Source organism: Rousettus aegyptiacus, unplaced genomic scaffold (assembly GCF_014176215.1).
Source record: "Rousettus aegyptiacus isolate mRouAeg1 unplaced genomic scaffold, mRouAeg1.p scaffold_m13_p_13, whole genome shotgun sequence".
Classification (NCBI taxonomy): domain Eukaryota; kingdom Metazoa; phylum Chordata; class Mammalia; order Chiroptera; family Pteropodidae; genus Rousettus; species Rousettus aegyptiacus.
In genome coordinates this window covers 53463486-53484792 of record NW_023416288.1, presented here as the reverse complement: position 1 = coordinate 53484792, position 21307 = coordinate 53463486, and the positions used below count along the sequence as shown (strand labels likewise).

Sequence of the window (21307 nt, the reverse complement as noted above, 5' to 3'; positions counted from 1 at the left end):
CAAAAAACCAGGGGTAAAGATGAAAACTCGGCTCCTGTTTATTTACAAAAATATATATGTGTATGTATATATATATGTATATATATATATTAACTTCCTACCTCCCTTTTTAACATCAAGAGGCTCCCAAGCTCCAGAGGCAAGGTCCTCAGGGAAGGGCGGGCAGGAGCAGCACCAGGGCCCCGCAGGCTGAGGGAAGGGGCATGCGTGACCACGGCCCCATCCCTGCTCCCTGAGGACAGGTCAGGGACAAGGGAGGGCTCAGTCCTTGAATCCCTGAATACTGCAAAGAATGCGTTTCTGGTGTCCGGGCAGCGTGATGCCCATCTGTACCAGGTCCCTGTGGGCAAGGAAAGGAGTCAGTGAGTGCATGGGTCCAAACCCCAGCGGCCCTCCCCTGCCCAGGCCCAGGGTCCTCACTCGGCCGTCAGCTCCAGCAAACCCTCCATGGTGTCCAGCCCCGCCGAGCGGAAGTGCAGAATGTAACGTTTCATGCGGATCGACTCCAGCCACTCAGGGACGCTCCGATAGGGGATCCCATCTGAGCCACTCAAGCTGGGCAGGCGAAGGGTCACCCTGTGGGACACAGGCTACCTCAGTCACACCAGAGATGCAGACAGGAGCTGTCCTTGGCCTTCCCATCCCCAGCTTGTCCCCAGGTTTCCTGAAACCGGCACTCAGCCTGTTGAGGATCTGCAGCCAGCATTCGAGTTTGGTGTCTGAGCAGAGAGATTATCTAGACTCGGTGGATTAGCCCGGCCATTGTCTGTGAACCCATTTCCTGGCCTGTTTCCTGGTGTGCTCACAGCCGTGGGCGGGCTGGCGGACCTGGGGGAGGTGGCTGCCCTGAAAGTCCCCGACACAAAGCATACCACTGGCCCATTTCCACTGGGGTGGCCAAATGTGGGCAACGGATGGAGGGAGCTGGTTAAGACAGAAAAGTAGCAACTGTCCCCAGAGAGGGGAAGCAGAAGGCAGGCGAGCAGAGACCCAGAGCTGGGTGTGGGCCCGTCTCCTTCCAGGAGGGCCCTGTAAGTTCTGGGCGCAGCCCCCGCTGGCCACCTCCAACCTGGGCTGCTATGCTTGCGTTCTGACACCCACAACACAATACGTGTTCTTCCTGTCCCGAAGCCAGCCAGAGCCAGGAACCTTCGGCAAAGCAAATCTGCTGGGGGAGAAATACCCAGCATTCCAGAAAGATTAGCGCACGCAGTCTCTCCAGTGTACGAGGGAGTTGCGCTCCAGAAGATAGTTTCAAAAGTTGGACCTTGGAGCACATTTCTCCCAGAAACAAGGTTATATATGGTGGTTTGACACGGCGGCCAGCATGCCAGGGCTGGTTTGCCCGATAAAGCAACCGGAGCCCAGGCTCGCCCGTCCCCCCTGCCTCACCCCTACCCCCAGGTCACTCCCCACATCCTGCCAATGCTTTTGGTAAAAGGCAATTCTGACCACATCCTTCCCACGGATAGTTTTTTAAAAATTAATCGATAGTTCTCTGTGCTCGGGATGACATCCAAACTTTTCAGCAGCGCTGGTCCTCCTTGTACTGACCCTGCTTGCCACCTCTCCAGCGTCATCTCTGGCCACTGTCCCCGAAAGGGGCACCATTGTCACCCTGCTATTTGCAGTCAGCTCCCCGGTCACTGCTGGCCGCAGGATCTGGTAGAGCCCTCCCAGCCTGCACAAGGCTGCCCCTGGCCAGTTTCTCTCTCTCCCCCACCCCAGTCTAAGTGACCCAGCTCCCTGAGGCAGGTACCAGCTTGTTGGCACTGCTTATATCCGCTCTCCACCTCGGCATTTGCTTCCTGCTTCCACTGAACACGAGCTGTCCGGGGTAGGACAGCACGTTCCCCATCTCCTCTCCATCGGGTGGACTCTCCCCGAGGACGCGGGCTGCGGTCCTGCCTCACACGCCAGACTCCGTCCAGAGCGCTGCAGGCCCAGGACGTGCTGGCTGTGGCTGAATGCCCACCTCCATCCTCCCAGGTCTGCCCTCCGATCCCCTTGCCGTCCCGAGCAGGGTTACTTGGGATCGAAGTTGGCAATGGTCCGCAGGGAGTGAGGTGTGGCCAGCAGTTGCTCCAGATGTGCTTTCAGCTGATGGAAGGGGGGCCGACGGCCGCAGTCATAGGCCCAGCAGTTCTTCATGAGTTCATAGAGAGGGGCAGGGCAGTCCACGGGAGGGGGCAGCCGGTACCCATCCTCAATGCTCTTCATTACCTGCAGCAGGGGAGAGGGGGGGAGGCCCGAGGTGGGAGCTAACCTGGTGGCCCAGGGCAAGTCTATGTTCACGCAAGATCATTGCAATGGAGCCTCTAAACCTCCCCGATCAGGAGACAGAAGTGCAGAAACACCGTGGGCAGGGAGGAGAGATGAGGGTATGTGGAGGAGAGAGCCACGGGGGGCCGGGAAGGAGAAGGCGGGTGCGGAGCACTCGGGCTCACCTCCTGATTGCTCATCTCCCCATAGGGCTTGTCCCCAAAGCTCAGCACCTCCCACATCACAATCCCGAAGCTCCACACGTCACTGGCTGTGGTGAAGATCCGATGCGCGATGGCTTCAGGGGCTGTCCAACGGATGGGGATCTTTCCTCCCTAATAGGGCGCATGGGACAGAAGGGTGACGTGTTTCAGGGCACGGAGGAAGGGTGAAAAAAGACCCGAGCAAAAGGGAGGGGAAGCTGCCATGTCCACAGGAGCACGCACCCCACGCGCCCACGTGTGCCAGCGTGTACGGCATGACATCGCATGTGTAAATGTGCGTGCGGTGAGTACAGGGACCTCACCTGGGTTTCGTAGGTGCCGTCGAAGTTGTCCAGGAGGCGGGTCAGGCCAAAGTCAGACACCTTGCAGCACAGGTTCTGACTCACTAAGATGTTCCTGGCAGCCAGATCCCGGTGGACGTAACTGTGGTCACTGAGGTAGTTCATACCAGACGCAATGCCCAGCAGCATGGCCACCAGCTGCCCAGGGACCAGCTGGTCCTCTCGCTCCTGCAGCCCAGGGAGTGGCATGTTAGGGGTGGGCAAGGTCGCTTCTTCCCAGACCAGGAGCCCACAGTGCAGCCCCCTTGCCAGCAGGGGCTCCGCCTTCCTCACCCTCAGGAAGGCATCCAGGGCTCCGTTCTCCATAAACTCCGTGATGATCATGATGGGCTTTCCTGAGACACAAAGCACATGTCACCGTGGCAGCCTCCACCCAGAACCACCAGGACCAGACTTCCTGCCCTTGGCAACACACCTTGCCTCTACTTCCGGGGGTCTCGCTCCCTCCGGCCTCCCCGCCCCCCACACTCCTCATACTCTTTGTGACCACGCCTTCCAGGTGCAGAATGTGTGGGTGGTTGAACTGGCCCATGATTGTTGCCTCTCGAAGGAAGTTCCACCACTGGCCATCCGGAGATGTGTCCTTCAGGGTCTTAATGGCCACAGTCTTGCAGTCTTGGCCGGGGATCCTCAGGTTCCCTCGATACACTTCCCCAAACTCCCCTGGGTGGAAAGAACGCAAGGTCATGGCCCGATGCACGGTCAGCCCCCCGCTTCCCGGAAACAGGCAGCGATTTCCTCCAGTCCCCCAGTTCTCTTTTTCTTCTCTGAACCAGAAGCCTGGCATGCCCCTTCTGGGAACCGGAGTGCACTTATGCAACCTGTTCAGCACTGTCTGCAGGGTCGGCACGGTTCTCGGCTCACAGTAGGTGCTCAGTAAACGCTGGGCATTATGCAGTGGTGCGAGAGCGTGTCCATGAAGGGCAGGCTGGTCTGGGGCCGGCGCGCAAGTGACCGGGGAGGCTGACCACTGCTGCCTCTCTTCCGTGAGTTCCTCTGGTCACAGCTTGGCCGCATAATCAGCAAGGACACTGCCTAGCTTTGTTCTCTGCTCAGATCCTTTTCCCCTGGTGACCCAAGGGATCGGGGCGGCCCAAGGACACTGGGCCCTGGTGGGATGGAATGTGGGCTGAGGGAGGCTCCAAACCTCTCCCACGTTTGGAAGCCGTCTGGGAAGAGCCTGAGCCTGGGCACTGTGACCCCTTGTTGACAAAGCTGATGTGTCTAATGGTCTTTATCAGAAACTCCATCACCGCAGAAGCAGATTGTGTATGAGGCGGGGGCTGCTCCAGGACACTCGATAAGGGGGCTGTGACAGAGCGACCCACGGGGCTTACCTTCCCCTATGACAGTGTCCACGATCAGCCAGGTTGGATCGAGCTCCTGGGTGAAGTCCAGCGCTCCCTGGGCAGGGTCCTCATATGCCTGGAGGTCCACATAAGGCTTTAGCCACAGCTTGTCCTCTGCAGGGAGAACAGGGAGGGCTCGGCCACCGAGCTCCAACCCCAGGAGGAACAGGGAGGGGAGGGGCTCGTGGGAGACCCTGGACTTTCCATGCTGCTCCCTGAGGAGTTCTGTTTTGGCTAAAGTAGGAGATAATCTCCATCCTCAGCAGCGAAGCGGCCGCCACAGCCGGCTTTTCTTCCTCCGGTCCACATGCGAGGCTCCCGTGTCTTCGCCCCCAAGGCCCAGGGCAGCGGGCCAGAACCCCGACCCAAAAGCACGTGCGCGGCCTCGAGTTACCCAGCCGTCCTGCGGCTCCCCGAGCACATTCCTTGCCCTTCCGGCTCACCCCTGCTCGGCTCACCCCTGCTCGCCACACTCCTCTAGTCACTCACACCTCATTCACATTCCCAGACGAGAGACGGAGACTCGCTCCGCCCCCCGACTTGGATGACCTGCCCACTGCCCCTTTTGTGAGGCACCTAATGAGGTGACCAGCAGGAAGCCCACATGCCTCGGAGGACTTCAGGGCGCCTGCCAAGTCACCTCCCTCCCTCCCGCCTGAGCCCACACACCTGGCCAGCCACGGAGGGCAGGCTGCCCAGGGCCCGAGTGTTGGTGCAGAGGCACCGACAGCTGACAGGCAATCGCACGGAGCCTCTGGGGTGCTATCAGCGCAAAGTTAATTAACTAAAGTTCATTACGTAGCAAAACACAAGAAGGCCTAGAGACAAGAGGGCCTATTTGTGTCCCCGGAATTGACCCAGCAAATACGGGTCGCTCGGTCCCGTCCCAGGGGCCCCTCCTGGCACGTAAGCACACACACGAACAGGCACTACCGGCTCACCTCTGTCCACGTTGGTGACACGGTCACGCTGCCTCTGCTGCCGTCGCCGTTGACTGTTCCTGTGGGGGGGTGTTGGGGACAGCGTCCTCAGGGTCCCAGGACCACATCGGGGGCCTGATGGACTCTGGTTGCATTTTCTCCAGGGTGCAGGGTAAAGGCTGGGGCCCAGTGGAGCTTTGGTACTAGGGAATGGGAGGGTCCCTGGGGCTATACTCGGGGGCTTCTGCCCAGACAGAGGGACCCAGGATGGTGACTGGGGAAGAGCAGGAGCAGCACCTGGACCGGCAGACCACGACCCCAAGCAGCAGCGCCACAGCCAGCAGCACCCCGAAGAGGATGGCCACAATCTCTCCTCCAGTCAGGCCCCTGGAAACTGTGGCACACGAGGTGAGGAAGTCTGCGGAGGGGCTCAGAGTCCACGGGGATGATGGAGGCCAAAAGGGCAAGCCCCGGGGCAGGTCCCTCTGCCGGTGTGTGTCCCCTAGCTGGGGGATGGGTGCATGCGTGACTGGGAGTATGTGGAAAGGGCCTCCCGGAGGGACTGCCGGCTCGGGCTGCCCACAGCTGAGTGCTGAGTGCTTGGAGACTGGATAGCTTGCTGGCTGGCAGTACCCAGCATCGAAAGGCATGCCCGAGACCCCCGTGGGGAGGGGGCGTGGTGCGAGTCCGAGCGGGGCTGTCCCGGAGGCGGCCTCTGTGCGTGTGCGCATGCGCGTGTGCATGTGTGGTGGGGGGGAGGGTAATTGACTAGAACAGGGATCTGAGACGCCTCAGTGGGATGACAGGCGACACAGGATGCGCCACCCACCTGGTGGGCTGGTCCGAAACTCATGGTCGGGGGAGAAGGGGCCAGGGCCCAGCGGGGTCAGCGTTCGGACCCGCACGATGTACGTGGTGTCTGGCTGCAGTTCGGTCAGCAGGACCCTGGGTTCTAGTACCATCTGGTGCCGTTCTTCGTCCTGTGAGCGGGGCCTCGTGTTGAGCGGGCAGTGCTGAGCCCCACCTGGCAGAGGTGGTGGGCAGTCTCGGGGGCACATGGGCGGGGGCGGGTTGGGGACCAGTTAAGGCAAGGCTCTGCGTAGGCTCTTGTCCCAAGAACGCCACGCAGTTCACTTTGGGCAGTTTCCTCTCGTCCCGCACCCCAGGTTAGGATGTTGGGGTGCGCCAGGCCCAGACTCAGAGACCGTCTCCCAGCTGCGCCCTCACCTGGTTCAGCACATGCAGCTCATAGCTCAGGTTCCCACCGGGGCTGCGGGGCCAGCCCCCTGCCCAGCTCAGCTCCAGCTGCCGGGGCTCCTTCCTCACCAGCCTCAGGGACAGGCCTGACAGTGACTCTGCGAGTTCACAGGGTTCCGGAGGATTTGGGAGGAAAGAGGAAATGACTTGAGTGGCTTTTCGATTGCTTCCTGTCCATTGCTTAGTCCCTGGGGTCCTCAGCCCTCTGGTTTCCTCCGTCCCCTCCCCAGACTCCTCACCTGCATGCCCCATGCTGATGCTGAGCGAGGCGCTGGCGTGCTTGGTGCTGCCCAGGCCCGACACCCCATTTTGGGCTTCGACGGTAAAAGTGTAATTGGCGTAGGGTTCGAGGCCCTCGACGCGCACAGCAGGCGCGGTGAGCCCGCTGGCCCCTGGGGAGAAGCGCACGCTCCCCGCACAGGGCTGGCAAGGCCCACTGTCCAGCGCTGCTCCCCGACACTGAGAACACTCCACGCTGTATCTCACATCCTGGCGCCCCCCCATATCTGCTGGGGGTGCCCATCGCAGGGAGAGCTCAGTTCCGTAAACAGAGAAGCTCAGGTTTCGAGGGACAGAGGGGGGTCCTACGGGAGAAAAGGGGCCAGCAGTAAGAGCCTAAGCTGCCGGCCCTCACCTCTTCTCGCCACCCCAGTTCTGGAAGTCCTCTGAAGGCCTCGCTGGGAGATTTCATTCCTACTGAGGAAAAGTAGCTTAACCGAGGCCCTGCATTCTTGGGGGTGGGATGGCACAAGGGGGAGGGGGAGGGACTTTCAGCGGATGACACCCCGGACAGTCAGTCCCCAGCATATGATGAGCTCTGGGAAATTTCGACCCTCACATGGTTGGGGCAAAGGTCCCGCGTCCCCCTGCAGATGGCCAGGCCCCGCCCCGGACTCACGTGTGCACGCTGCCTGGGCGCCCTCCCCAGGGGCTCGGTAATGGTCACTCTCACAGGTACAGATGGTGGCCCCCTCAGATTCGGCTGTGCTGTGTGGGGGGCACTTGAGACAATGGGGTGGGTTCATGTCCGCCCAGTAGGAGCCACTAGGGCAGGCTGGAGAGAGAACGCAGTGGAAACATGGTTGTCCGGTGTCTTTACGGGGAGAATCAGAACCCCCCGCCCCCACCGTCCCTTGTACTGGAAACGCCCCCGCGTGTGTCCCCCTGGGACCCTCGGACATTCAGTTTAATAACCTCTGAGACGGAGCCTTGGCTTCCTTTTCTCCCTTCGCACCCCGACTCTGTCCCCCTCCTCGGAGTGGTCCCTGCAGGCTGTCACCAGCTCCTCGGGTCTCCTTACCCAGGCACCCCTCGCCACCTTCCTCGTAGCCGGGCTCGCAGTGGCACCGCCCCACCGGCACCAGCCACTCTCCGTCGGGGCTGCAGTGCATGCGAGGCGCACCCAGGGGCCCAGGGCCGGCCTGGGCGTGGGGCAAGCAGGCGCCCGCCACTTCCACCAAGCCGCCGGGCCCGGGGAGAGTGTCGGGGAACCGCGCCAGGCCGTGCACCGCCTCGGGGCAGCGCTGGTAGAACACGCGGACAGACACCAGGGCCACGCAGGCCCCCGGGTTGTGGAAGGCCAGGTAGAGGCCGCGGCGGGTCAGGCGGCCCAAGGAGCAGCGCTCCACGTTCATCTTCACCGTGCCGGACTTGAGGTCTCGACTGGTGAAGCTCTGGTCCGCAGCCACCGTGGTCACCTGGGAAGCAGGCGGGGGAAGGGGGGCTGTGACCACGTAACAGAAACGACCGCGGGCTTCGTGCGCCGCGATTTACACAACCGTAACCCTCGGGCTGATTCGGGTGAGCCACTCGGCTAAGCATTTTACGGGCGTTGCACCGTGAGCCCGAGCCATGACCCCGCGAGGTGGGATCACAGATCCCACTAACGGATGAGGAGCCCGAGGCTGCTGCTGCCGCCGCGAAGGGGTTGCCCGCCTCGGCGCAATGGGCTGATCGGTTATACAATGTGTCGTGATTAATTTATTACTAATAACAAACTTTATTCCCAAAGCATCTCCTCTTTGGGAAAAAAAAAAAAATGTGAGCACAGCCTGTAAACACAGGCTCCTAACCCTTCTTCATTCTAGTATGTTTTCTCGAGTAGGAAAAGAAGGGATGGCTTTAGAGACCCTGCAGAGGACTATCTTCCTAACAGCTCTAGCGATACTCATGGGGCTGTGTCACACCAAGGACGTCATGGAAACTGGTGGGAAAAGCCGAAACACCTCTTCCCTGCCTCTGCCGTTATCTCAGTGGACACCCGCAAAGGCCTCTAGGGCAGACGGGACTGGCCCCCTTCTCAAAGCTCAGAGAGGTGAAGTGACGTGCTCGAAGTCGGGACACAGCGGAATAGGCACTCGGGTCCAGCTCTTCCGATTTCTAGTTCTGCCCTCTTTTCGTTATTCAACGCTTCAGACTCTCTTCCTGTTTCTGCCATCTTTGCTTTGTCTTAGCTGAGCAGGGACATGGACAGAAGTGAGGCGGGGGGTCAGCGTCAGGACCAGAAATGGCACCGGGCAGGGGGCAGAAGTACCTTCTGGAACATGGGCCGTCGGAGCTGGACACCCACGTCCTGATCGCTCTCCATATACAGAAGGTTGAAGGTTTCCTTGCAGCCGAGAGGCCCGGCCCCTCTGGGAAAACTCTTACAGTCCCGCAAGGTGAACTGCAGCTCCACGTGGACCCGAGACGCCTCCTCCCCCCGGTAGATCCAGTTGGAGCGGAGCCAGTGGTCAGCGTCTCCTCTTTCTTGTCCTGGGCAGTCCTGGTACATGTAGAGGGGTGTCCCGTTCAGGATCTGCTGTGACCCACTCCACTGCGAGAGGAAAGTCGGAGTCAGGTTCCAAGTTGTCACCTGCTGCCCCAACCCTCATTTTCTAGAGCTGATGGCGAGAAAGCTGGCATCGGAGCCCCCCCGGGGTCACGTTCCTCGTCCCGTCCTGTCCTCTCCCCACCCCTCGGCCCCAGGATAGTAGGTTAAGGATGATAGTCAGGGATCTGTCTGGATACAGGATGGGCAGGATGACACCCCTTTCACAACCGTAGCCAGCCCTGGTCCCTTCAATTAACCCACTCCAAAAGCAAGAGTATGAGCACCAACTTGTACCTATTTCATCAGCAGAGCTGTTAAGTACCCGGGGGGCAGACTTTTGCAGCAAAAGCTCATTAACGAAACCTTTCTGCCTATTCGTTCAGAGGAAAGGGGACTATGCTTAATATTGAGGCCCCTAAGCTTTTGAAGGGCAAGAAGCAGCAGAGAACTTTTCTGAATAAGGGATTATCAACCTCCCCAACATGCCTCCCAGGGTTGGCTGGACTCAGAGACACCATTCGGTACACTCCCCCAGCCCGGAATTTCTTTTACATTTTAAATGCGAGTACTAACATAGTGCTGACCACGGGCCGGTCGCGGTAGCTAAGCACTTTCCATGAGGCACGTGAGTCACAGCGAGGTTGAATGGCTTGTCTAAGGTATTCGGCTATTATGAGACAGGGCTGGAAAAAGCACCCAGGCACCCAGGCTCCAGAGTGTATGCTCTGCATCGTTATTACGCTTCTATGTGCTCATTATGAAAAACCAAAGTGCAAAAACGTACGTACTATTAACAAGTGAAAGTGCTCCCATCCATCCGCCTGGAGAGAGCCACTCTTAACGATTTAGAGCAACACTTTCCAGATCATTTTCAGTGCCCCTAAAGAAACTTTTTAATGTTTTTCTGTGTGTTTAACGTCCACTTTAAAAAACAAAAAACGAAACATACGAGGGTTATTCTGTAAGTGACTTTTTGTTTTTAACAAGAAGTCTTTGAAAGATGTCCACAGGAGTGTACACGGATCTACTTAATTCTCTTTGGCAATCCATAAAATAGTAGTTCATTGTATGCGTGTACCATAATTTATTTAAACATTCATCTATTGTTGGGCATTTAGATAGCTTCTAGTTGTTTTTTTTTTAAGTAAACGTACAGATTTCTATAAGATTCCTGCAGAATAGCTGTATCAAAGGGTAAACATATTATACATTTTATAAGATATTGCCAAATTGTCCTGCAAAAGCCTTATCAATTCACACATCCGCCAACAGTGCCTGAGGGCTAATTTTCTCAAAAGCTTATCGACACTGGATATTAATGATTTTCTTACTTTTGGCCAATCTTATAGACAAAATGCACCTTCGTGCCATTTTAACTTTCATTTCTTTGAGAGGAGGTTCTGTTTCTATTTCACTCACTGGCTATTTGAATTTTTATGCAATTATCTGTCTGTAACTTTTGAGTGCTCATTTGCATGAGTTGTTTTTATATTTTGGATATTAATCACTTACTTGAAATGTATTTTCAAATATTTTCTCCTTTTTATGCTACTTAACTTTACTATTCATGTCTTTGATGTTGACACCTCTTTAAAAATTTTATATAATCACATCTATAGTCTTTCCCTTTATGACTTTTGGGTTGTGTGTTTTGTTTGGGAAGCTGTTCCATCCCAAACTTATAAAGGCTTTCTATATTTTCTCCTAATATTTTTGTGGATTTGGTTTTTAGGTTTCAAGTTTAATATCCCTAGAATTTACTTTTTTGAATATGATGCGGGGATGTAACTTTACCTTCTTTTTCTTATTTTTAAAATTATGCACATCCAGCTGTCGATTTGACTAGCCTATACTTTTCACATTGATCATAATTCCAATGTTATCACATACGAAAATCTCACATATTTGGGTTTGTTTCTGAACTTTCTATTCTGTTCCATTGACCTAGGTATTCTTACGCAATGCCACACGTTTCAATTATAGTTGACATGTAGTATGGTCTGGCGACTGGGAGGACAAGTTTCCCATTTTCTTTTTCTTTTTTTTACAAAGTATCATCTATTCTTAAGTATTTTCTCTGCCAGACAAACTTAAAAAGAGGCTCCCAAACCTATAAAATGTTCCATGGATATTTTGGTTGCAACCCCCTGATTTTATAGAGAAGAGACTGTGAGCCCTTAGAAAGTTCGCTTTCAGTGGGCTGTCATGCTGGCTCCCAGCTCTGGGAAAAGGCAAGAAAAAGCACCATTAACTATGAATTGCGGGCGGGGTGGGGCAGGGGCATATTTCCGCATTACGTTAGGGAGTTCACAGACTGAGCAAGGGCTGTGGAGGCACTGAAGCTGGCGTGAGAGAAGGCACGGAGAGCCTGTGCTCAGGAGGAAGCTGTGATGGGGAAGCCCAGTGGAAGGCATGCGGCGGAGGGCAGGTGGGTGGGTGGCGGGTGGTGGGTGGTGAATGTGCAGCTCATTAGCTAGACTACCGCGGCTGCAGCTGGAGTCAGAGGCAGATGTTCCCAGCTGCAGCTCGCCTCTCTCAGTTCCAGTGATGACCGATGGGGAGAACCAGCTGCCGAGGATCAGCAACCAGGATCATTTCACTTACCACTTAGGCGCTGCTGGCTGCTCTGTGGGTACATTCTGGGGAGCCTGGCCCTGTGTGCGTGTGCGTGCGTGTGTGTGTTTTGAAAAGATGAGGAGGAGAAGGGGAAAGGTAGACAGTGGGAGTGTGTGTCTGCTGCTGTCTTCTCGCCCTTTCTAGTGCTGTTTAGTCTGAGCCGCAAAAGGTGCCTGGCCAGTTGGGGAAGCGTTATTTGGGCAGAGGTGCAGGGGCACAGGGAAGGCCCGTGGGAGCCAGCAGACGGACCTGCAGCCCTCACTGTGGAGTGATTAGCTGGTTTATGAGATGAGGCGCCTATTAGGGCTGGCCTAATCCAGGATTTTCCAAGCAGCCCCTCCTGTAGGATACATTATGGTTTAGTCTATTAATTCTAATTATAGGCTACTCTGTGGGAGAGCCGAGAGTGGAGCCAGGACCCTAGGACCCAGAGGGTAAGCCAGTCATTCCAACCTCAGACATAGAGGCCTCATTCCTACTGGAGCAAGAAAGGGAAAGGGGGACACTCAGAGAAACAGGCTCGAGGACCAGAGGGAGGAAAGGCCCGAGGCTGGACTTCCGGAGGCTGAGGCCACTGGATCAGCCCGCCCTGGTTCCTGGCCAGCTCCGCCAAGCGGCAGAAGGGTGCTCCCTGTGACTCACAAGATCCTACCTCTCTCTGCTCACTGGGTTAGGGATATCCAAGGAGAGAAGGGACTCGGAGTAGACTCAGACAGCTGGGATGCACTGGGGAGGATGGGGAAGGGCCATGCACTCAGGGACCACTATGCAGGCAGCTTTTAATTGTGGGGGAGTCATAGACACTTTGAAGAATTCGATGAAAACTCTGGCTCTCCTTTCCAGAAAAAAAATACATATACACAACTCGGAATGCACTTTTCTGGGGTTCCCTGACCCCCCGGAACCTATCTGTGCAGCTCCTTCGGGAAGGATGAACCTCAGACTAAGAACACTTTCCTGTTTTCGCCTCGGCCCCAACCACCCCCAGGACGGTCCGTGCTCTCCCAGATAATGTGGGCTCATCTCCCCCTGGTCCTCAGCCTGGTCTCCCTGGGGCAGGGAGGGGAGGTACCAGGCATTGAAGCATTCCCCATGGGATGAAGCCTGACCCCACCATGTCCCATTCGGGAGGCTCTGTCTGACTCAGCTCCCCTCCCCCTCCCAGAGGAGACACTTCCAGTTTTTCCTGCTCTTTTCTCCGTTCCTCCACCCACCTCTCCGCCCTATTTCCCACTAGCCTTCAGCCTTGAGCCACCCTAGGTGCCATCCCGCCCCCTCGCCCCCCCACCCCGCCCCCGACACTTACCCCATCCTCCGGATCCAGCAGCCAGCCCAGCTCTCCCTGTGCGGTGCTTGTGTCCATCAGAGTGACTGAAGGTGCGGAGGAAAGGGGCCTGTCACCTCCGGGGGAGGAAGTCCCACATGTGCAACTCACATTCCTCCTGCTGGCCCCCCAGCCCCTCAGGCTTCGACATCCTGTTCCTAACAGCTGTGATTTCCTGAGGCTTAGGGGGATGAAAATGGCCCAGGAAGGAGGAGCTGGCCCCAGGGATTAACCTGTCTCCCTCTGGAGTGCGGAGGGGAGATGGCCGAGTGGCACCAGGGTTGGAGGGCCGGCCAGCTCTCTGACCAAAGTCAACGCGGGAAGCGTTAGGAAGGGCTGCCACACAGAAGGCTTGCACCCTCACTCACAGGGGCCCGTCGGTTGCTCAGCCTCTGGGGGTCACAAGCGGGCAGGGTGTGGGCAGGGGACCTTGGTGGGGGTTCCTAGGTGGGGAGGTCCCCATCCATGGGCAGAGGGCCTGCACTGCCTGCGATTGGGGGTGTGGAGTGGGCGCTGCAGAGGGTGGGCAAGCCTTCACATGTAAGGCTTGACCTTTACATCTGGGAGCTGCTGCACAGTCCTAATCCTTCCCCCAGCAGCAGGTCCCTCTGTGGCCAGGGGAGGCTGGCTTAAGGTGACACCCCACCTCTGATCTCTGGGTTGGGCACAAGAAGCTGGGGGTGCCTGGGCAAGAGGGGCCCCACGGCTGCTGGGGTGCGATTTGCACGCTGCACCCTCGCACCCCACCCCCAGGCGCAAACTGCTACCCAGCAGAGGCGGGGGTGACTGGCCCGGGAAAGCAGCTGTTTGGGGTCAAAGACCAAAGATTGGCCTGGCCAGTCCCAAGGCCTGGCGGCTGAACAAAACCAGAGCGCTGGATACCGGCGCGAGGAGAGGCCTGCTCAGGAATGCCGGCTCCCCGAGAGGTGTGCCAGCCGGGCCAGGGGAGGGAATGGGGTCGGGGGGCGGGAGTCTGTACCTTCTTTGGCGCGCGCCCCCGGGGAGAGCGGGGCGCAGAGCAGCAGCAGCAGCCCGAGCCCCAGGGGCCAGCGCCGCTTCATGGCGCGGGGCCGGGACCTGGGACCGCGGCCCTGACGGCTGGGCCAGGTCTCGGGGACTGGGCTAGCCGGGATGGCCCGGCGGGGGCGGGGGGCGGGGCCCGCGCCGGGGGCGGAGTCCCGGCCTCACCTGGATCACCTTCTTAAAGGGACAGTAGGGCAGGAAGGAAACTTGTTAGACAGGTAATAAACTTCAAAAACCGGGGGCGTCTCGACTGAAATGAGATCGCGGGCGCCGCCTAGTGGGTGGGGTTAGGAATTGACTAACCCAGTCCTCGTTCTAACCCTACCAACCCAGTTCTGATCAGCTTTTGGTCTAATTTTACCTAGGTCTGGAACTGTACACCCTTTACTCCCTTACGGTAGCAGACGCGGGGGAGGGAGGGGCTTATGCTCTCGTAGGGGAGGCTTAGGTGACCATAATGCAAGGAGGGGTACAACCCTCCTAGAAGCACCTAGAAGGTTGGAAGAGCGAGCAAAGCCCGGGAGGCGGGGCGCTTTAGGTGAGTCTTCAGGAAGTAGGCGTTTTGAGTTGGATTTTCAGTGGCAGAGATTGGGAAAGGCATGAGCAAGGGCCTGAAGGCTGGGAGCCTCAAGGTGCGTTCTGGGAGTGGCGAATGGACCAGTTTGACTGCTGGGGCACAGGATTTGTCTTGGGATCCAGGCAGAAAGGCAGGTGTGGGCCAGAGCTGGGAAGGTCTTGGTAAACACCTTAAGGAGTTTGAACCTACCATGCACCTCACAGGGCAGATGGGAGGGACAAGGGGAGCTGAGGGCAAGTGACAGAGAAGCAAGAGAGCCAGCTGGCTTTCCCTCCGTCTGGTGGTGTCAACCCATGGTTTTCTCATTGTCTTGGAGACCGCCCTACATTATGTTTAATAGCTGCTTATTCAGTTTCTACTTCCCATGCATGAAACCTGAAAAGCATCAAAGAAGAGTAAGACGGTCCTTGCCCTAGACAGACTATTAATCTGAGGAGTGCTGGGGGCTAGGGCATAAAGCAGCACACAGGTGACTAAAATGACAGGCAGGAGTGGACCCCAGTGAAGGTGCAGAACGGGGGCGACGGTGGCTCAAAGGGGAGTGATACATTTACTGAGGGAGGACAGGCAGCGGGTGCCACTCACGGGGCCCCTCCTTCCTACACCCCTCCCTGGCTCCATCCCATTTGGGTGAATCATTCATAGTTTTTCTATTATTTCAGTTGTTGCATGTTTTGGTCATTGTGGAGGAAGGGAGGTGGTGCATTCTAGGTGCTTATTTGATTTTCAGAAAGTAATACTTCCCGTGTGTGTGTGTGTATGTGTGTGTGTGTGTGTGTGTTTGTGTGTGTGTGTGTAATGTCCCAACTTAGACTATGCTCACTGGCATAAATAAATACGTGTAATCCATGTTCACTGGTTGGAAAATTCATGTTGAACAGAAAAGAAACAGAACAGGAAGTGGAATTGTCCCTCCTCCCACTCTCCAATCCCTGTCCCCAAAATTTACCCTCATCTGTGTTCCTTGTGACTTTACCCGCTCCGTACACACCATCATGTTTCTCCCACTACTCTGCACATATACAAGCTGTTAGAATATAGAGCTGGTGGGGTCGTGGGATCCGGCCCTGTGCACCAGGGGCCCCTCCTTCTGATGGAAGGACTTCGAGGAGGAGGTGGAGGCCCCTGCAGGCTCTCTGGGGTCAGAGCTTTGTGATTTCAGCGGGGAGGAATGGGTGAAGGGTGCACAGCCAACAGAAGGGGGGAAATAGAGCAAGCTCTGGACAATTGCTGCTAGGAAATCAGCCAGACTGTGGTGAGGTAATGCGTGTGCATGGTGCTGTAGTTTGTTAAAGTTACAAGAGCCTGGAGACTCAAGGGGGTGTGGTAGGGGGGTGTTCCCCCAAGGAGAGGTGGAGTCCGAGTCAGTTTTTGCTTTTGTTTAAGATTGCTTTTCTGTCCTGGGTCTGGAAACCTTGCAGAGGGGGGAATGAAAGCACACCTTCTAGCTCCATTCAGCATGATCCCAGTTGACAAGTCCTCACTCCGTTTGCTGTGGGAGGAGACACGCCTTCCTTCCGTTCGGCTGCTGTCCTTAACCAGCAGTGCAGCTTTTGTCGAGTTATTTACACTCTCTGGACCTGAGCTTCCTTAAACCAGGATGATCTCTGAGGCCATTTCCAGGAAAGATGGTGGGGTCCGGAGTCAGTAGACTTAGCCCAGGTCTTTCGGCCATGCCGTCTCTCTGTTTCCTTAGCTATAAAATGGCAGTCGCCATGCCCACCTCATAGGGTGGTTGTGATGATGGAAAGGGGAGGGGAAGGAACGTGCTTTGCTATCTGTAAGGTGCCGAACAAATGTCGATGTGCTGAGAGAATGATGGAGGCTAAGGGGGGGCCGACGTTTTGCCTCCCCCCAAATGCACCTTTTGGGATATTGATTTTGAGCTGCCTCAAGGAGTTCAACCAGGAAAATCTGTTTGCAGGAAGGGAGCATCACCTTAGCACCACAACATGAACGAAACGTGGCAGACGGGGAGAAATCTCGCAAGCCTGCTCGTTGAACTTCCCTCCATGTCCCATTGTTCCTGGGTGGGCCTGTGAGAATCTGTTAGCCACAGGGATACTCTTTCCCTGTCTACCTGTGAATTGCCTGCTTTGCCTTTAAAATCTCAGACTCCTGCCCTGTCCCCTTCTCCTTTGTCCAAAATGGCAGGTAAACCTCCACTGTCCAATTTATCTTCAGGTATCATATTCTTATGGCACCCTGCATAATACATTTTAGACGTTTTTTTTTTTTTCCCCGTTAATCCTCCTCATGTTAATTTGATTATTTGCCTGGTCAGAGGAACTTAGAAGGTGGGAAGAAAGTTATTTTTTGTGCCCCCACAATGTTGTGACTTACGGAGGTTCTCCTTACTGAGGCCACTTGGGTGCAACAACCTCTATGACTGAAACACCCACTTTTTCCCTTTTAAAAGCAACTATTATTACAAGATAATTTGCATAAAATAAGTTGCACCCAGTCCAATCGTATAGTTCAATGGGTTCTGACGAATGCACACGCCCTGGTAACCTCCGCCTTGGTCAAGTTACGGGACACTTTCATTACCCAAAAAATGCTCCCGTCCCTTTGCAGTAGATTCCAACTCTGGCCTCAGGCTTGCAGTCAGGGTAGATAAGTTTTGCCTAATCCAAAATTCTGTGTAGTCTCCTGAGTTTGGCTTTTCCCCTTCAGCTTGACACTTCCTCCCTCCCTGCCGCCCGCCTGTGTTGTGGACATTAGCAGTTTGCTCCTTCTGCTTGCCGACCAGTATTCCCTGCGTGGGGGCCCTAAGACATCCTTTGACCACACAAGTCGAGACCGTCTTCCTCTGCTCTGCTCTCCCAGGGGTCATGGGCCTCTTAGCTGACGGAGTACCCCGGAGGGACACCTGTCTTCTCTCATAGGTGGAGAACACGCAGGTCGTCTGGCCCTGCTCTCATCGTGCAGTCGGGAAGGAAAGCCTGCACGTCCCTACGGCCTGGCCCTGGCTTGCTCCTGCAGCCCCAACCTTAGCGAGACCCGGCTTATGTTGCCTCTCTCAACCCCAGCTCTGACCCCACCTGGCTTCTTGCTGACCTGGGATAGGAAGGATTCCAACCAGCTTGGGTCAAGGTCGTGTATGTCCATAAGACTCTGGTTAAAATTCTACTTAACCAGGCGGGTAACCCAGTAAGCTGCTGGCGACCGCTGTGAGAGCATCAGTGCAAATTAGTTTATCAGACCAGCGTCATGTGCCCCAGCAAGGGCCTGTGTGGATGGGACCACGACGGCTTTGTCTGGGCCGCGTCGGGCTGGCCTGCCTGCACTTGTAGGCAGCAGGTGCAGGAGACGGTGTGGGCAGCAGGGAGGGAATAAAAAGCCCTCTGCACGGCGTTCGGGTGGACTCTGCACATCTTTGATCATCAGGCTGGTTCGGTCCTCCCCTTTCCTTCTGTCTGTGGTCTTTCCTATCTGGTCTCTGATCCTGCTCTCACGCCAGCCAGCAGGGGCGGGATAATCACAGCCACCGTTTATTATGGCACCTACGCAGGCTGCCGGCCCTTCACATGCGGTGTTTTATTTACTTCTCACAGCAACCCTTTGAGGAAGGTATCATTAGCCCCATTTTATAGATGACGAGACCTGAGGCACGGAGAGCTGAAGGTACTTGTTCAAAGACGCTCCGTTGCAGAACCAGGATTTGAACCCAGTTCTGTCTGATGCTAGGGCCTGTTACCGCCACTCAGAGGCAATGAACGTGGGGAACGCCAAACTTTTGTTTTATGCCCTACCTCCGCCCATCATCCGAGGGTAACCAGTATCCTGTCTTAAAACACCATGGATTAGTTTTGCCCATTTTCGAACTTTATAAAAGGTAATCATATGTGTATTATTTGGTGTCTGAGTTCTTTCATTTAGTCATGTTTGGGAGATTTATTCATGTGGTTTGTGCTGATTCATTCTCATTGCTGTATGCTATTCCATTGTATAAAGAACACCTTATTTTTAAAGACCTCTTGACTTGTGGTTAAACATTCTACACTTGAATTGCTCTACTGGGCAACTCCCGTGGTTTATCCGGCTAGTCTGGGTGTCTCTGAAAGAGGCTTAATCTTCCCAGAAGGCACTTTGTTTTTAAAAAAGCCTTTTTGTTAGCCCCATGACTCCTTAACTGCTTAAATATATGCAGAGGAGGTCTGTGAGCAATGTCGCTGGCCCTGGTGATCCCGCTCCAACTGTACCCTTGCATGTCCCTTTAGTCTTCCAAGTCACTTTGCCAGGAAGATGACACCTGATCGTGTTTAGGTAGCTGCAACCCTTATTACCAGAAATAGGACAGTTTTGAGATCAAGGCAGTTTGATGTTTTCTCTGAGATATCCGGAGCAAAGGTACCTATTAGAAAGTTTAATGTATCTCTTAATAGCCGTGTGACCTTGGGTAAATTATCTAGCTTTTTTTGAGCCTCAGCCTCCTCATCTGCAGCATGGGGGAGTCGGTGACGAACTCCGACCTCGCAGCCTGTGAGGCGAGTGTCGGTGTGGTAAGGCGTGCAAGCAAAAGCTCCTGGTCCCACCATGCAGGTAAGGACGCACCTTTTCATTTTCGTGTCCTCCTATACAGGGTTATTTGCGAGATGGGTCTGAAGACTCAAGGGAGAGAAATGTCTGCCGAAGGAGGAGACTGAGCAGCATCAGCCCCTGAATTCAAAGGGGCGTTTGGCTGAAGCTCGGATCTCAAGAAGAGACAGAAGGAGCATCCAGAAACAGCTAGGAGAAATCGCTCGATCCACTTAGGTGATGCGGCATTAGGAGCGTAAATGCCACTCAAATGCTTTCGGGACATGGAGTGGTTCTCCCTGCATGTGTTTCTTTTTTTCCTCTTCTTCTTTTTTTTAACTTTTCTTTTTCAAAAGAAACCCCGACTCTATCTTTGCAATATTAAAATCCTCCAAAGCATTCTGTTTGTTTTAGGAGCAAGGAGGTGGTGGAGAAGCTGTGAGCCTGTGTGTGCATTCTAGCCTGGGCCAAGGAGAAGGGAGGAACGGAGTTGAGGAACGGGCAGTGAGTGGCAGCCACACAGGAGGAGACGCGTTGTTCCTGCAGCTGATGGGAGAGGCAAGGGGTCGCGATGGGCGTTCGCCTGGGGTCACGCATTATATCCAAGTGTGTATTTCAGTACAACCTTCACCTCAACACCTTCTGCATCCCCATTCTGAACTGAGCACACGCTAAGGTAAAAATAAAACCAATTTACAATCCTGCTATTTCGTTTGATTTCTGGAGTAGCAACTGGAAAATGTGGAGGGGGTCGGTCGCAGGAAGGGGCCGTGCCCCGGGACCCCTCACGCTAACATTTGTGTGTGTCTCAGGAGCAACCATTGCGTTCCGACCTTGACCTGTCTGTGTGGCTGTCGGAGGAGACACTGTGGCTAACTGCAGAGATTAAAATGCTGCACAAGTCCCGGGTAGGTAGGAGGGAGACAGAGGAAGTAAGAAACAAACGTGGCTCAGTGAGCTGGGGCACGTCAGAAATTTAATAAGAGCAAGCTGAGACAAGCCGAAACGCCAGAACCCTCTGCGAGAGGCGCATTAACCTGGTCCTTGTCAGAATGTTTGCTGGTTAGCCGGCAGGGAGAGAAAAAGTGGCCAACCAGCCGCGTTAGAAACTCAATTTTAGTTTGGCTAGTATGGGAGAGGACAGGGCTGAAACTGGCAGCTTTGTCTTCCAGATTAGGCTCACATAGTTTATTTGGAAAACATATGATTTTATTGCTGCTCTAGGCTGGGAGTCCTGGGGAACTAACCCCCCAGGGCAGAATGTAGATTTGGCATAACCCACACTCACAGTTTTAAGTTACTGGTCTGGAGGTAACATTACACTGTTGTCTTATAAAAGACGTATTTGATGAATATGAGCCCTATTAATTGAACATGAATTTGATTCCTTTTAAGTTTTGCTTTGAAGGAGTTTTTTATGAAGAGATTGTAAATAGGGTGATCTGTAATTTCTTCTAACAAGTTCTAGTTAGAAAGTTATTGTTTTAAATGTAAACATACAGAAACAGACACATTTGAACATTCACATCCCAGCCACCTCGTTTAAGAAATTAACGTCTATTTCTCCAAATCCATACCTGAGTCTGGAAGGGACCCACGCCTTGGGTCATAAAGTCTCGGTGCCACCTGGTGAGGCAAGCAGGTAACTGCATGTCTAACTTCAAATTTCAGGTGTGCTATTAAACAGGTATAATTACTGTTTACAAAATCTCAGACTAGCATGGGACTATCAATGCGATATGAAAGTGGCAGCCATTTTTGCATATTCTCACGGTTATGTAAATGGGTATGCTTTAAGCTAGCTAGTAGCTTTCTTAGCTTACGGTGTCATCCCAGTGATAGTAGCCTCTGACAGGAGAAGAGCCAGGTGGGAACAAAAAGGCGCGAGAGGCTTACAACAGTGTGGTGAGGGGCTTATCCCACTTTCAGAGTTCAGTAAATGGACACACACAAAAAAAGCGGAAACCGAGTAAGTCATCCAGGAGGTGCCATCTGAGGGCAAAAGGTGACCGTTATTCACAATGTGTCTGTTAGGGACGAGCCACACAGAGGTGTTCCACTCCGATGAAGCCTCTTCTGCA

At 54.8% G+C, this 21307-nt stretch overlaps 1 protein-coding gene and 1 long non-coding RNA gene across 5 annotated transcripts; one reads left to right on the top strand and one right to left on the bottom strand.

The window, feature by feature from the left end:
• Window positions 1–32: 32 nt before the first annotated feature.
• On the bottom strand, window positions 33–14204 carry EPHA1 (EPH receptor A1). Of its 3 annotated transcripts, none has more exons than XM_016157195.2 (18): window positions 14085–14204; window positions 13088–13152; window positions 8887–9168; window positions 7654–8050; window positions 7252–7407; window positions 6593–6937; window positions 6324–6451; window positions 5926–6076; window positions 5394–5490; window positions 5118–5176; window positions 4165–4290; window positions 3305–3490; window positions 3101–3162; window positions 2789–2995; window positions 2448–2597; window positions 2030–2223; window positions 421–576; window positions 33–340 (listed from the first exon to the last, which is right to left on the bottom strand). In XM_016157195.2, the coding sequence occupies exons 1-18, from the start codon at window positions 14164–14166 to the stop codon at window positions 262–264; spliced, it is 2922 nt and encodes a 973-aa protein (XP_016012681.2). In that variant the 5' UTR covers window positions 14167–14204; the 3' UTR covers window positions 33–261. The 3 variants fall into 3 exon arrangements, 2 of the variants coding, with proteins under 2 accessions (XP_016012681.2, XP_016012682.2); XM_016157196.2 differs by having other exon boundaries at window positions 13088–13175; window positions 14085–14155; XR_001598408.2 differs by lacking the exon at window positions 33–340 and having other exon boundaries at window positions 478–576; window positions 1976–2223.
• LOC107516979 lies at window positions 13786–19922 on the top strand. Of its 2 annotated transcripts, none has more exons than XR_001598409.2 (3): window positions 13786–14031; window positions 19291–19463; window positions 19641–19922. It is a non-coding gene; the product is annotated as an uncharacterized LOC107516979 (long non-coding RNA). The 2 variants fall into 2 exon arrangements; XR_001598410.2 differs by lacking the exon at window positions 13786–14031 and adding an exon at window positions 14407–14666.
• The last annotated feature ends 1385 nt before the right edge of the window (window positions 19923–21307 follow it).